Here is a 16,354-nt window from a genome sequence, read left to right as displayed (position 1 = left end):
AATGCCCTACTCAGCCTCAATAGGATGATCATGATCAGACCACAGTGAGAACTGCTCAAAGCTCAGCTCAGCAACGCCTCCTGGGAATGCATTTTCTTTCAATGCTTCTTAGTGTCCCCTTGATACCAAAATGTTCTATCAAGCTGGTACACTCCAGTGCACAGCCTGCAGCCATTGGTGTGCTGTGCAGAACTGGATACTGGGTGCTAGAGGAACTTTCTGCACACTCACGATCACCAGATTTGGGCTCTAGCAGAGCAAGGAACAGAATGCATTTCAGATCTAAAGACACCTCAGGGAAAACATTCTGCTAATTCCTTCCTTTCTAGTTATGCTGTTTCTCTTGGGTCTTCTATAGATGTTAGGAACCAGGGTTAACATCATAAACATGCTTCTTTAGCTAGAGAGGTCATACCCTTATCAGTTTTTTTCTGGTTACTCCCAACACTAACATTCTACCAGGCTTCAGCCATCCCTTCTCCTTCCCTCCAACATCAGCACTTGAGTAGATTCCATATCGAATATATTCCATATACCATTTGAGACTACTGTGACAAACACAAAACTCGGTACCACCAATTCCTTCTCTGAATGTACCTGAATCCATGCCCTAATCATCAGTCTGCAGGATCTCCTGCTGTAGTAGTATTTGCCAGTTCTGCTATAAGTGTTCAGGTTTTTACGATACATTTATAATATTCACTGGAGCAAATACTGGGACTCAAATCCCCTCTCCCCTTGACCAGGCTCAAGAACAGATCTGAATCAAGGGGGTCTTATACTCCATGACTGATGCTGGAGCCAAAACAGAGTAACACTACTACCTCTTTCTTTTCTCTCTCTCCCTTTTCAACACCTCTCTTCTGAAAGGACAGATTCTGTTCTTCTCTTACCCCTCACTTTATCAGGATCAGGGCCTGGATACCAAACTCTAACTATCAGCATCGTATCATTGTTCACTGCAGGTGAATATCTGTAGTTTGGAGCACGGGATTCAGCACTGTTTGATTTTAATATTCAGACAAAATTTTGAGGTGGGGTTCAGGAAGGAGACAATTTTGTTGAAGGAACACAGCAAGGCAGAGGCTTAACATAGAGGACATGCAAATGGAGCCAGGACACACGCAGTGCTCGTGCTGTAGAGATACGAGAGGTAGCAGGAGAGATGCAGCAGGAGAGATAGCAGCTCTCTAGGATTCATTTTGCCAAAGCGATTCTGAAGCCAAGAGCATAAGTGTCCTATTCCTGGTCAAATGGACAGTACTCGTGCCTTGGACTTATGCAGGCTGGCAGAATTCACACTAATATACAATGGGAAGAGAGCCGCAAATGCCAAACTGCAATGAGTTGCCGGCACAGCAGTGATAGGGGTAAATTATGCTGACAGCTGCCTCATTTCAGTTTCATACTCAGAACAAATTCTGAATTTGTTCTGACATTAGTGGAAACAAATTAATCTTCCTCTAGTTTACTGCATGAAATTTAGTGCTTGCACAGTGAAAAAGAAAAGATATTTTCAGTCAGCTGCAATACCTCAAAATCCCACTAAAATGATTAAAAGTTATTAGTGCCTCTTCAGAAAAGCTGCTTCAGATTGCCAGGCTAGCGGATTTATGCTTTACTGATGAGAATCAGAAGGGTTCCAGATGACCAGAATCTTCTCTTTCCTTCTGCCTCTTCTAGGCATTATCATAAACCTATTGTGGCTGAAGAGACGGGGAAATAAAAAGACCAAGCTGACACGGAGGCAAACATGCTGACACAACTCACAAAGGTAAGCCACAGCTGCATGGCACAGAGGTTACTGTTAAGAGTGTAATTCAAATGAGTCCTTTCAAAACCCTGTTAAACCCCTCAAAATGCCAATTTTCTCCTTCAGGTGTTTAATAAGCTTCAACTCTCCCCTAAACCAGCTTTGTGCACAGTTTGAGAATGAATGTTGTTTTGGAGACTGAGGAAGACACAGTCAGTTGTGGCATTCTGAATGACTGCAGCAGGGCTCTTCATCTGGGAGGGGGGAAGAGCTACTTTTTCATGGGCACCCTCTGGGGTCTGGTTCAGCACGAGACACTGGAACGCTGCAGTACAATTCGAGTCCTTTTTTCATCAAGGAGTTAGTTGCAGGACACTGCTGGAGTTTGACAGCTTAGGCTTCAAAGAATACAACACACCATTCTCCAGTGACTTTGCTCTGTCAGCAGGCTTTGGAACCACAGTAGCTCCTTAAAGTTGCGCTGGTTAACAGTCTGCTGACAAACTCAAGCAAGTTTGAGGGACATTAGTACTGCCACTGTCTCTGCTATATCTGAGCTGATATTACATGCAAATTCATGAGAGTCCTGATAAGCTCAGCATTGGTCTTTAAGCATTATGCCTTATTTCATGTACACATTTCCCTTCTAGCATGAATATATTTGACCCACAGGCAGGGTGAAAAGACAACTAAGATCCTCTAATCCAATTGTGTATTTCACAAGAGAATCCCCCACCTCTAATCCAAAAACCAGAACTGTCCCTGTCAAGCTTTCAGCACAAGGAACTAGAAAGACTTGATGAGAATATAAATATAAAACCCAGTCACCTGTAATGGGTGATTACAAGCTTTATAGGATTACTGAATAGCCATGCTATTTTGTAATTGGAGAAATGATACTTTAAGTTTTCTTTATCTTAATAAACCTGGAGGAAAAGTTGTTGTTACTTTACATATTTTGCAATGTTTCAGTAAATTATATTCTTCCAGTATTAGCTCAATAGTATTTAAATGTTCATGGTGCTCAAAGGTTGTTATTTGATCACTGTATTAGCATATGCACAATGTTTACACAGCAAACCGGATTACACGAATTTTCATTCTGACCACAAATACAGTCTGACAATAAGCAGATAAACAAGAGACAGAATAAATCAATTTCACTGAAATCCTTCCCTCTGCAGTGTACCACCTGCTAAAAGTAAAAATGCCCGAAGGCTTTTAGTTATTCGAGTTTATTTTTTGTTATTCTTCATCTACCTTCACTAATACTGTTCTCTTTAGCAGCCAGCTAGCACAGTAGGGCCTGGTAAAGCCATCATAATTAAAGGTCTATTTTCATTTTTCTCTTAAGATCTCTTTACAAACAATTAGAAGTTTATTGCCTGATCATAAAAAGTTGTTTAAGCTGAAAACTGACATGGAAAACTTTTTCCTGAAAGAACACTTCTAAATTTTATTTTTTTAGAAATGAAGGCATTACCTCAGGATTTGGCAGAGTTTTAACAATTGTGAGTACAAGTTGTACCATGGCTTCTAGCATCCTGCACATTTTTACATAAATTTGTAAAGTATTTCTTTCCAATTTGAGTCTTAGTTCTGATCTGACTACTGAGCTATCTTACTGGGTTTATATCATAGAATGCTTTGGGTTGGAAGGGACCTTTAAAGGTCACCTAGCCCATCCCCCCTGCAATTGGCAGGGACATCTTCAACTCGATCAGGCTGCTCAGAGCCCCATCCAGCCTGGCCTTGAATGATTCCAAGGATGGGGCATCTACCACCTCTCTGGGCAACCTGTTCCAGTGTTTCACTACCCTCATTGTAAAAAATTTCTTCCTTGTGTTCAGTATAAATCTACCCTCTTTTAGTTTAAAACCATTACCCCTTGTCCTATCACTACTGGCCCTGCTAAAAAGTCTGTCCCCATCTTTCTTATAAGCCCCCTTTAAGTACTGCAAGGCTGCAATAAGGTCCCCCCGCAGCCTTCTCTTCTCCAGGCTGAACAGCCCCAGCTCTTTCAGCCTTTCCTCATAAGAGAGGTGTCCCATCCCTCTGATCATTTTTGTGGCCCTCCTCTGGACCCTCTCCAACAGGTCCATGTCCTTCTTGTACTAAGGACCCCAGAGCTCGACACAGTACTCCAGGTGGGGTCTCACCAGAGCAGAGTAGAAAGGCAGAATCAATAAATATATTTTAGCCTAAAGACACTCTGGCAAGGCAGAAAACTGTGGTCCCTGTTGTTGGGCTCCTGCTACAGAGGAGAGGGAACTTTCACAAAAGCATCCTGGAAAGTGGCCACAAAGAAAGAAGAAGAGTCTGGCTCTTTGGTCTAACACCTGTTGAAGTTTTTTTGAGATAATTATTCCCTATATGTGTTTAATAAATTAGATTTCTCCTTAGTCCAAGAACAATGAGATCAGAAAGGATATATTCACTTTTCATCCACAAAGATGCGCACAAAAGTAACCATCTACCTGCATGGCCCCAAAAAGCACATGTGCTTGTGGTTTACTGAGGATGACAAACACACCTATGAATGACTGGGAGGGAAGAGGGAAGATGCAAGGCCACAAAGTATGAACAACAGGCTAAGAGACAGTATAATCCACCTTTGGATTTCACCTCTGTAATGCATCTTCGCAAGCTTAGTAAAAAACACAAGGATGAAGCAAGTATCTGTAAAAGACAAAGGGGCCAGAAGGGGGACATTATGTATCTCATGGAAACCTACCCCCTGCCCTCCTCAGTTTCATGAGCTCCATCTGTTCTCTCCGCTGCTACACAGCAAGGGTAATCCCAAACTGCTGGAAGCCGCGAGAAGAGAGCAAGGACAAGCCCCTCACCCGGTGCTGCAGCTCTGCAGGCAAGTAGCCAGCCTGAGGCCAGAGCTGTTGGATCAGGTCCTCCCAGACTCCCCAGGCAGTAGGGGCAGGACCCAGGGGCCTTGGTAAAAGCACTGGTCTTTGAAGGTATCTGAAAACCCAGCTAGGCCCAAGGAAACCCAAATGCTTGGGAGACCGTTTTTTCCTTCTCTGCACTGGCAAGGTTATGGACTGGATTGTGTGACTGATGGGCAAACAAATATCAGAACAAACTGCAAGAGGATTTGAAAATCTGTACTTCAGAGGCATAAGGACTACCAAAGGTCAGCTGGCAGACAGACACAGACAGAAAGCTAATGAGGACTGCCTGGGAACGCAGAGAGAAACAGCACAAGAACTCTGTTTAGTGTAAAGCAATACCAGTCCTGGCCTTTCCGGCCATCTGCCCATGCTCTAAACTACCACATCACTAACGGAGACAGGCAGCTCTTCATCTGGTGCCACTGATTCTGGGCTACGGGAAACAGAAAACCATCATCTTTACAGTTTGCCAAGTAGGGGTCCCAGAAAGGGGATGACTGTCTTTACTCACTGCTCTTCAACTGTGAGCACTGGCAGCATTGCTCATCACCCAGCACTGAGTTAGTACAGACACAACTATGTTCTTTTAAATGTCCTCTTCCCCCATTCAACCACTCTTCCGCTTTGACTTTAAGTTAGAAAACAGAAAAACTGCTTTATCTTCTCTGAATATACAGTATGTGCTTCCTATTTATTCCCTGAATGTATTTTAATATATTTTTAAATTGTTAGTACCACCAAACTCCATTTTTCCAGCATTATGTCAGTAGGTTTTTTTATCCAGCCTATGGTGGAGCTTTCAAGTGCTTTTTGTTCACTCAAAAAAAAAAAAACCAACTGTGTTGGTTTTCATGCTCTTTATAAAGCATTGGACGTACCAACGTGTTTGAGATGCAAAGAGTAGAGGAAGCTTATCTTTCTTTGGTCCAGTTCTGCATGCAGTGTAATTAAACCTGTCCCTTACTATTTTCTGCAGAATATTTTCCATTTGTGGTTGGAAGCAGACCGTATGGGCAAGTAGCAGATGTTTCCTTTTAGTTCTCCATATGACTGTGCGGATGCCCAATATGTGAAAATGATTTTTCTGGCAAGAGGTGTTATGAGGAACTGTGGCTCCTTTTGTGCTCTACACATTTCATTCAGATTTCCTGGGGCTCTCTTTTTATCCCCAAGGATCATTATTCAGTCTCTTGGTGGAAAAGTGAGAACACAATTATAGCATACAGGTTTTAACCTTGGCAACAAATGTCTCAAGCGCACTCTAGTGAAAACAGAGTTCATCTAGCTTTTCTGACCTTCCCCTGCAACTTAAGCCCCATTTGGTATTCTTCCTTGCCCTACACTGCTGAGACATGGCTATGCTCTGACACGTTTTACATCCAAGTAGTAAGTGGAGCAGCTTATGTTCTCACTCGCACAAAGGTGACAACCATACACCAAAGCTGGATGCAATGAGGAGAAATACTGGCTCAGGGCATACTGTTAGAAGGATCTTCCTCATAACTTTCAGGTGCACATATGAGCCTGAGAAACAGCGCCCTTCATCTTGCTCCGTGCAGTGCTCTCAGAGCCTTGGGGAAAGCAATGTCATAGAAAGCCCTGCAAGAGCAGGGGTGACGAGACTGCTAGGTCACAGCAGAAGCACAATTCACATGAGACTGCAAAAGACTTCTTGCAGTGGGACAAAGTGCCCTGCCTGGTCCAGCCGATGGCCTGTAAAGTGCTCTGGTGTATTCTGGCATGAAAACCACTGTATAAAAGCAAGTCATTATCACTTGTTCTGAGCATGCAGAGAATTACTCCAGTTGGCAGGAACTCTTGGGAGACTCTTTAAGAAAGTGAGCCCACTGCAGTGTTTTTAAATAAACATCTTTCTAGGATTGGTTTTGGCCCCATTTCATTAAAAAGTTAAATCCGGAAGCAAGCACTGCATTTTTTTCCCCAAGCATTTACAGGCGTTCACAGCACACCTGCTCCATACCACTCCTTCTTTAGACTGTGGGAGGGTGGTATGTACTGTTTTGCCAGATAGGTGACTTTTTAAATAGCAGCACAGTACTGACTGAGCGTGTTCAGGAGTAACTTCCCTTCATCGGTTAGGTCAGGCTGTGAAATACTGAGCTAGACAAAGACATGGACTTCCACTGGCAACTATCACTCAACAGCTTCTGCTGCTAAAAGGAAAAGTTCTTGTGAATCTTTCTGCTGAAGCTTTCAGGACATCTTAGGCCACATGTGCTATTTACTTCTCTCCATAATAATGGTTTCATATGCTATCTGGAGGTAGGAGGAAGATATATGATGTTATCTTTGCATTTCTTCATCCTTTCTGTGATTGGTAAAATCATGAAAAGATTAAAAAAAAAAAAAGATGATTCGAAAGTCCAAAAGATTACTGACTCTTGAAACACAGTTTTGATTCTGACCTTGATAGCAAATGCAAGAAGAACGACACAAAAAGGGTCTTTTATCCTATTGCCAAAGGAAGAAAAAAGAAAAACAAACCCAAGAGAGACAACAGAAAGTTATGTGTTTCGGCATTCAGCTGCAATGCAAGATTAAAGCATCTGACTTCATTTAGCTTCACTAAAACCCTTAGGTGGTGACAGCTGTGTGTAACAGGAACCAGTTAAGCTCCCATCTAGGTTACGGTATTGAGCCAATTCAAGTATTCCCTGCAGTTCTGACCACAGACAGCAGTTAGTTGCTGTTGTATGCTTATCTGTGTATATCTCGACCAGTCCACACTCCAGCAGCAACTGGGAGAACTTGCAGAAAGCTTTGAAATCACTGTCACAAAGGAGACCAGATATCATTGGTTTTAGTTACTCCATAGCATTCTGGGAGCAACAGTTTAGCTGAATTGCTTCATTTTCACTTAATAAACAAGTTGACCGTGCCACAGCAAAATTCGCATGCCTGAGGAGGGCGACAAATAAGTGAGTACTCCGCCTCTTGCATAATTACCTTGTCCTCCTGCTACCACTAGTAATGCTTTGTTTAACTTTGAAGCAAGGAAACTGCCGTAACACAAACTAAACTGTTCAGCCCAGGAACACAATGTGTTGACTGTATGAGGTCTGAAGCTGTATGTATCACTGGTTCTGGTGATTTCTGCTCAAATCCAGTGAATCTACAGCAGTTGGCACCAAGTTTCTGTAAACAAGGCACTAAAGACAGCTCTTCCTGTCTTTTCCAGAGTTTAAGCCACAAGGTCATATGAAATATCCCAAAACTGTTTTTAATTTTAGCAAAGAAGGTGTTAAGTCATGCATTTTACTGTTTAAAACAAGTTTTCCCTTCATTCATTTGAAGAAAAACCTAGATATTAGGCTTATGAGCTGCCAAAAGCAATGTAGCCTGCACTGAGATTTCCATAAACTTGTCCTGATATTATACTGTCCTTCTTGCAACATTATGCTACGTGCATGGAATTGCTTTGCGAGGCCTGAATATTCAGAGCACAGATCTGTTACATTCTAGAGCTTCTGGCAGACTCCAGTAATGTAGGCACTGAAGCTGGTAGGAGGTAAAATTAAATGAAGCCTATTCAAAAGTTTTCCAGGCTATTTTTCATCATTTTAAGTCTACTTGGAATTACATACTCTTTTGGGGTCATTTTGTCTTTTCCCCTATTAAGGTCACCTATTAAGTAACGCATTTTAGCCTTAGGCAATACACTTCAGTGTTTTTCAAGCTAAAACATGAATACATGAGAAATGAAGAATTTTAGTTCTGAATTTAGTTCTGAATTATTCTAATATAATGCCTCCCCCTGCATTCTTAGACCACAATAGAGTTCTAAGCCTGTTTCATGACCAGAGTGACTATCATTTAAAGATTGAATTGACTGACTACCTGCAAATAATATTAGACATGTAAGTGACATTACATATTTTTAACAGTTACAAAAAAAAAAAATTTGAATAAGAAGTACACAGCAGATGAGACCCAACTATGAGTTTACACAGAGAAAAGGTCAGAGCCTTCTTAGCAGAAACCATAAACATTTTAAAAGTTTTCTAAAATTGTACAAAAACACCCCTCAGAAGTACCAAAAAAAGGTACAAAGGGTTGATGAACTTTACTTACTTTTTCTATACCAACAATATAATTACTGCATCTTAGTTCACAAGAAAACATCACTATACTGGCTCCAGAGCACTCCTGACAACAATACGCAGTTTAGTACAACTGGTGATCACAGCCCATGTTCACTGGAGTACAGAGAGAGAAACAAAGTTCTCCCTGCTAGACAGTAAGGTACGCTGGCCACGCAGTGCAACAGAACCTTCCACAAAATCAGCTCAGTACCGCTTGGACTTTCTGCCTATACAGAAGCGGAGCCCCAGTGGCACTGAAGTCACTTTAGACGCATCACTGAAGACAATGAATACACCACTGAAGTCCAGAGTTAAACTTCCACCAATACTACAGCACTTTCCTAAAATATGCTCATAAAAATACTGACGAATACTGTGGACAAATTAAGAGTGAAAGGCTGTTGTACTCTTCTGTGATTTGTAACCAATTCTTGTACGTTTTAAAATTATTTTTTCTGTTTACTGTATAGTACACAGGTTTTATATGGAATCTGTGCTTAACAAAAGCTGGAGTAAAACTCAAACCAGAAACTATTTTCTATGACAAGTATATACAAAATACGCAACTTGCTACTACAGCAATTATTTCTGCTACAAATTTTCAAAGGGTATAGACACAGATGCTGAGGATCAGGACTAACCAAAATTATAATGGAAAAAAATTAGAAAAAAAAAAGAAGAGATAAAAGAATAAAGAAAAAGAATGAACTAGAGATAAGAACTGGAAATGATGGATAGGAAAGTTAGAAGAAACTATGAGGGAAAGAGGAAAAAAAAGAATGGTGGGATAAGAAGCAAAGATGATGGGAAAATGAAGAGACAGTAAAGGACTGGCTGCCAAAGAAGATAACATCAAAGAAGTAGTATAAAAGGATGAGATTTAAAGAAGGTAAGAGAAACTTCAGAAAACCCCACAGACAGGATTTTTGGAAAAGCTTTCATTTGCTCAGACACGCTGCCACTGAACTTGATACAAAAGAATTAGGTCAAGATGGATCACTTAGGGAAAAATAAAAAATCCACAGTGAGATTTTTTTCAAAGAACTGTAGTTTTGTCCCCCTTTATGTATGTATGTATGTAAACATACACTTATGCATATATTACTTCCTGGTTGGTGAGGAGTTACTTAATGGCACCATGTATTTTTTTGCTGAAACCCAATGCTGCAAACAAACAGGGTGTAAGTGACCCCTCCCCACCAATGACAGTGGCCTAATTAGCCCCTTTTTTCTCAGGTGGTGCTGATGGATCTTTCAACCTGATTTACCTACCAGCTGTGTAATTCTGCAAAAGCAGCTTTGATCTTCTTCACAGAATTATCCACTTCCTCTTTGATCATCATACGGTATCTGGTTAGAGAAACAGTGCAACGCTGCAAGTCTTTTACTGATTTTTCAATGTTTGGCCCTAAAATAGAAAAGAAAAATTACACAAAAGTCAGAAAGCTGGTTTTGGCTTTTCTGAATGGGGGAGCAGGAATAGTTCAACATGTTAGTTTCCCAGATTAGGATGAAGTGGTTACCCTACTGAAGTCTATAAATCCAACTTTTCCATAGTCCTTCTGTGGTGCTGTTCAGTTTCTAAACATGTTTGCTCAAATTCATTCCCCAAATCAAATAAATGCTAAAACAGCACTATTAATTCAAATTATTTATTTTAAATTTCATTTAATATGATGTTAAATAGACCATAAATTGTTCTAGTCATTTTTGTTACACTAAATGTGACTCTGCTCTCACTTTCAAACACATCTCTTCACATTTGTTTGTTTTTTTTTTTTTTTCTAGAGGCCTCAGCTGTCTGATCACCTCAGCACACAGCAACCAGGGATCCAATTTACCTCTTTTTTTGACTGAATCATCTGTCTTTGTTTCACGTTGGGTTGTAGCACTGGATGATTTAACTGAGGAAGATTTTGACTTTGGCCTGCCTAGGTTACACTGGAGTTGAACTGATGACTGAAGAGACTCATGCTGTTCTACTCCATTCATAGTCTTTGGGTTTAATTCCACAGATACTCTCTGGTGTTCTCGTGCTTTGTCTGCAAGAAAACATTAAGGTAGAGAACAGGGATTTATAAGATTAAGAAAGATATGAAGCCTTATTGTGGAGCCTGAATGACTTTATGTTTATACACTGGAAAAAAAAAAATCGAGTTTTTTTTTTCACTGGCATACATTCTACAGAACCTTGGAAAGCAATGACAGAACAGAAACAAAATGGTTTTGGTTATTAAACGCTAATATGAACACATCTATGTTTCACCAGTCTAAAAAGAAAAACACATTAAAAGAAAATCAACTCCTCCATGCTGATATGAAAAAATACCTCATAACATAGAAAGCATACTAGCAATTGTAATCTGCCCAAATATTAGAGAAGAGAACTAGAGAGGAAGTCTGCTATGGAAAGCACGAGACTTTAATGTTGATATATATCTATCTATATAATCTCACACACAAAAAATGTTCGTCATTTAATCAGCATTTTAAAAGCACTGATTAAACATTCCTACCTGAAATACTTACCTTGCCTGACTACAGATTTCTATCAAAAGCAACTGCTCAGAGGGACCAAGCAGGAAATGAAACAATGTCAAAGATTAGGCTCCTGGATTCAACAGCTTCAGAGGGATAAGATAACAATACCTGAGCCTGTTTGGCTGCCACAAGATGACCTAGTTTACTCTTTCCAAGACTCCAACGGGATTCAAGGTATCAGCATAATGATAGAGGGACAAGCAGCCAAAGAATGGCTATGAAAACTGACAGGTAAAGCCAGCTATTACTGCCACTGTGAATTTTACTTAAGGGAACATGCATAGAAAATGATTTGTTGTGTTAACTCATTTTTCTAATCTTTGTACTCACTTTTGAAAGTTTGTTCTGAAGATTCTCTTCATGCATCACTTTATTCAGCTGATGTTGTGGGGTGTCTGGAGAAAAGGGGCTTGTCAGATTAACAGCTGGATTATAGCCCACGGAGTGGGATTAACACTGCTGGGCCTGAGAGATACCACCTGGACAGCTCCAGGATATCAGCTAGTGACTTCTTTGTGCCCTGGCTGGGCACTAGAATGGGTGTAAAGTACATCTTGGTATGTTTCCATAGCAACCACATAACGCCAGAGGAACAAGGAGGAACATTAGTGCCCACATTTCTAAAACAGCTTTTGTTAATGGGCTTTAGAAAGTGAGTCTGTAAACAGAAAAAGTATCTTATATAAAATAGCATGTAAGAAAATCATTAAAGAAGCTAAAGAAACCTGTGTATCTGTGAAAGCAAGAAACACCAGGTATGCAGCACTCTGAACATATCAAAGGTTCAGTGCAGATACCAGTCTCACACATAGCCAGGAACTCTGTTCTGAGATAACTACCATTAACCTTGTGCAACCCTGCCTGCACCTCATACTAATGCAGATAGCTTTGATTTATAAAGAATGTTCTTTCTACTGTCAGTTGAGGCTGGCCTTGCTAAATAACTCCAACAGAGTTAGAAACAAGCAGTCTATCAGCTATTGGGTTCTGTCCCCAAGATTAGATATTTTGAAAATTTGTTGTTAAAGTGCAAAATTTTTATTTACTGCATTTAATTAGAAGCTTTGGTATACTTGTCAAGGCAAATGACAAACTGTCAGCTTTTTGCCTAAAGACAGACATCTGGAACAATGGTTATACTCTAAAAACTTTTTAATTTTGTCTGCAATATACTGTGACACTGTTTCTTCCAAAATGACACACGAGCTACTTTGAAACCCAGCAGCAAGATGACCAACATAGCCTAGCAAACAATACCTTAGTATGCTGCAACTGAACTTTCAAATCTGATTGAGAACAATCAACACAATTAAAAATAGATTGAGAAAGTCTGCATCAGATCTCTGAAGACTTGGGCCAGCTAAGAAACATGTATAACAAAATCTAGGGACAAAGTCTCTCTCAAATACTTGAAAAAGAAGTCAAAGGTTTGGGTAATAGTAGCTACAAGTAAACTGTTGCAGGGTTCAGTACGTGGTTGCCTGGAACATAAGCACTAGTCTAATGTGTGAACTCCGCTGTATTAACTGTCAAGTATTACCAGACCTGCCAGTAATGGCAGCAGCCCAAATAAACTTGCTTTCAAGTCTTCTGAGCTGCCATCTTCGAAATGAGTAGTTTATCTTTTTGTAACAGCTTGCCATTCAAAAACCTTTTAAATAAAGTGAACCTCAATGGATTATTTGGCTGAAAGAAGAAAAAAAACTCCCTTGAGATAGAAACAGGAAGTTTGAAGGATTCACTAAAAATCACCCTACATGAAAAACAATTTTAAGAAGTAGGAGAGATCAGTATCTGATTTGTATTTGGTTTTACACAAGTCCCTGCAAAAGTAATAGCTTGGCAAGGCAGCATTAAATATCCTTTCAGTGCATTCATGCCCCTTCTTTACAAGGACATGCACAGAAAGGGTAGCTGCAAGTCCTTCAGATCACGTGTTGCCAAGGGCTCTAAGAAGACGACTTGGAGGGTTTGCTCTGATCATAATTTTGAAGTAATCTGGTTTATTGGGGGCCTTTTCCCCTTCAAGATATTGAGGGAGAGCCCCTGAACTGACTCATAAGTAAGTGAAACACTCCCTAAGGCCCTCTATGATGAGGCAATTTGGCTTTCCAGGACCTTGAATTCTGTGCTTTATTTTCTCTAGCAGGTCTTGAGTCCCTGTGGGAAACCATCACACAAAAAAGCAACACCTAAAAACTTCTCAGAAAAAGAAAATGGAATAGTGGCAAGAAATAAGCAGACCAGCACTAAAGGTAATAGACACATGTTCTCCCCTATCATTTTCTAGCATGGGACACATTATGGAGAAACACCAGCTACACTGCATCCTCCCTTCTGGTCCCTGAAGTCCCTTCCAGGCAGCCAGGATTTTATGGCTCTGAAAGACCTAATCTCACAGACTGTGAGTTGGTATAAGCAAAGCTTCAACCTCATGATCCTCATGGGGAGGAAAGCATAAAGGACTGTCAGCAGACACCTGATTATGATCCCTCTAAGCTGTGAGCTGTCGGAAGGTGACAGTGAAATGACCACAGTAACATTAATTTGATAGGGAAGGAACCAAAACAAACAAGCCAGACGAGGACAAAACAAAGGAGAATACAACACAAGAGGGAGCAATATGAAACAGGTGCAGTTCAGACTCACTTCAGCATTTCAAACTGCTTTAGAACAGTCTATGTGCCTTGCTCAGGAACCACAAGGGTGCAGCTGCTGGCCCCTGAGGAATCCTGATCACCCTTCTCTTCTATTTAGTTCCATGCACTTCAGCACAAATTTAACAGTATGTACATAGGTGGCTTTTGACCTTAAGAAATTAGCTATTATACTGGCTGCAAAGACAAGGATTCTAGTGCAACTGAAAGTGAAGAAGAAACTCTTTCCTTCTCTTTATTAAACAAATTGCCAGGAACTTATTTTACCATGCAAGGGAAACTTGAATATTAAAGTCTCAGGTTTTCCTTTCCCTTTCCTTTCTTTTCCGCCTTTTTCTTTTATTTTCCGCCTTTTTCTTTTATTTTCTTCTTCTCTCCCCCGTTTTTGAAACAGGGGATATATGTGAAAGTTTATAAAAAATTGTAAAGCTATGGTAATATCTCATTTGTCACTTGTAAAAGCAAAGAAAAATTCTGAGATACTTTTTGCCCTTAGTATGTACAACTCTACACTGTATCATGTCAAAGTGCAAAAAAAGGACTCAATCCCAATGCCACAGAAAAGGATCACTAAGAGCATGGGTACTCTTCTTGCATTCAGGTCTGTTACCCCCTAGAAAACACTCCCCATGCATGGACAATTCAGTCTATGTATCTTTATTCATGCATGTATTGTTTCAAAAAAAGCAACTCTAAGTAGTTTGACATGGCAGCTTGACATATATTTATACTACAAATGTTTACAACTTGCAGAATAAGTGGCAAGAATGCTTTTAGTATTATGGAAATGCAGAATTCTCTGGCTTATGGCATATTCTATCCAAAGTTAGTGGGAGCCTTTAGCAAGGGCAGGAGGAGAATCTCTGATCCTTTGCAAGACACAAAATTCTTAGGAAAAAAAATTCTTGATAAGTAGTTTGTCTGTTTGGTTGCAGAGTTTTCATTTAATTGACCAGAGGTTGGCACCACTAAAGTCATCTGGAAACAGCAGAGAATTCACTTCAGGACAATTATCCATTTGGCACATTCCTTTAAAATGAGGTTTGAGAGCTGTATTTGCAACCATGAAACAAGGGATTTCAAGGAAAGTTCTTTTAAAGCAGTCTTACATACTGCTTAAGACACAGGAAGAAAATACTAACAGCAGCCATAATCTAGGGCTGCCGGAAGTTTGAAATGCAGAGCTGGAAAACCATTACCAGTACTGACAGTAATTAAATATAAGCTTTATGAAAGGATACTTAAAGGCAAAAGTTTTCACAGAGCTTATCCCCCAGAGGAGAAGGTTTGTTTTCATTGATGTTGCTATAATCATAACTCTGTATCTACTACAACCCAGTGGGGAAGAGCTTTCTGCGTTACCGTCCCCCAGAGTTTCAGAATTGGTATCCAGATCCTAGCAGAAATACATGTGTACTAAGAGGCTATCAGACTGCCTTCCCTCAACACAAAGGCCCTCCCTTCCTTGTTAGGGAAAGCCAGTGGAGATCTACTGCGACTAGCCTATTCAGGAAAGATGAGAAAATGAAAAAATGGACTAGTCTGGACTAGGCAATAAAAAAATCTGTAATACGCCACAAGCTCATACTGCTCAGATGACTTTGCTCTAGATGAGGGACTTTATCACTTCTGTCACCATTTTACACTCAAGCTATTTTCTAACGCTGCAGTCTTCTGTATTTATACCTGTAATATTCTGTATCAGCTGGGCCTCTAATTATAGTTTGATCCTTTTGTCTCTAGAAAAAAAAAAAAAAAAAGACATTTTGCAAGGAAACATATTGCAAGGTGAATTGCGCCCAGATATAGATTTGCTTGCATGACTTCAATAGCTATGTGCATTATTTTGCACAAACACCTCTCTCCAACGTCTGTCTTTTTTTATATTCTACTTCATGGCAATAAAAATATCATGATCTTTATGTAAATGGAGGCTTGGCTATTGCCAGTTAAAAAGGTGTCTTGTGCCAGATGAACTGACCTGTGATTTCTGGACAGACCAGTGCTGACTCTACAAATCCTGAGCCTTTGTTCTCAAGAGGAGCGGCTTCCAGTTTCTGATTAGCAGAACCACTGCAAGAGTTGTCCTTAGAGCATCCATTCAGATGGCAGTCATATATTCCCTGGGGCTCTTGAGATGCCTTCTCAGGTCCACCATTCTTGGTTTTAGGATCTTTATTGCCTTGGTGCTGTTTAGATTTGCTTCTTTTTCTCCTATTGTTCTAAATGAAGAAATATTTTCAAGAAGAGAGACATCACTCAGTGCAACTCATATAAACTCAAAATATAATCAACAAATTGTCCATGTTCTTAAAATGCCATACAAGTGACATCAGTGTAATGTAATTTACAGGCCATGCTGTGCTATACAACACATTGCATCTGTTCAGCTGA

At 40.2% G+C, this 16,354-nt stretch overlaps 1 protein-coding gene across 1 annotated transcript in view; it reads right to left on the bottom strand.

Moving 5' to 3' along the window:
• The window catches only part of SPATS2L (spermatogenesis associated serine rich 2 like), an 88,019-nt gene that overhangs the window by 13,946 nt on the left and 57,719 nt on the right, over positions 1 to 16,354 (bottom strand). The window contains exons 6-8 of the mRNA XM_082313226.1: positions 15,942 to 16,182; positions 10,604 to 10,804; positions 10,035 to 10,170 (exon numbers count right to left, since the gene is read on the bottom strand). Of these exons, the coding sequence (XP_082169352.1) occupies positions 10,035 to 10,170; positions 10,604 to 10,804; positions 15,942 to 16,182 (578 nt within the window). The remainder of the gene's footprint in view (positions 1 to 10,034; positions 10,171 to 10,603; positions 10,805 to 15,941; positions 16,183 to 16,354) is intronic.

This window comes from Platalea leucorodia (genome assembly GCF_965183815.1).
Source record: "Platalea leucorodia genome assembly, chromosome: 5".
Taxonomy (NCBI): Eukaryota; Metazoa; Chordata; class Aves; order Pelecaniformes; family Threskiornithidae; genus Platalea; species Platalea leucorodia.
Note: the sequence above shows the minus strand (reverse complement) of the source record. Positions and strands in the feature narration are given on the sequence as shown.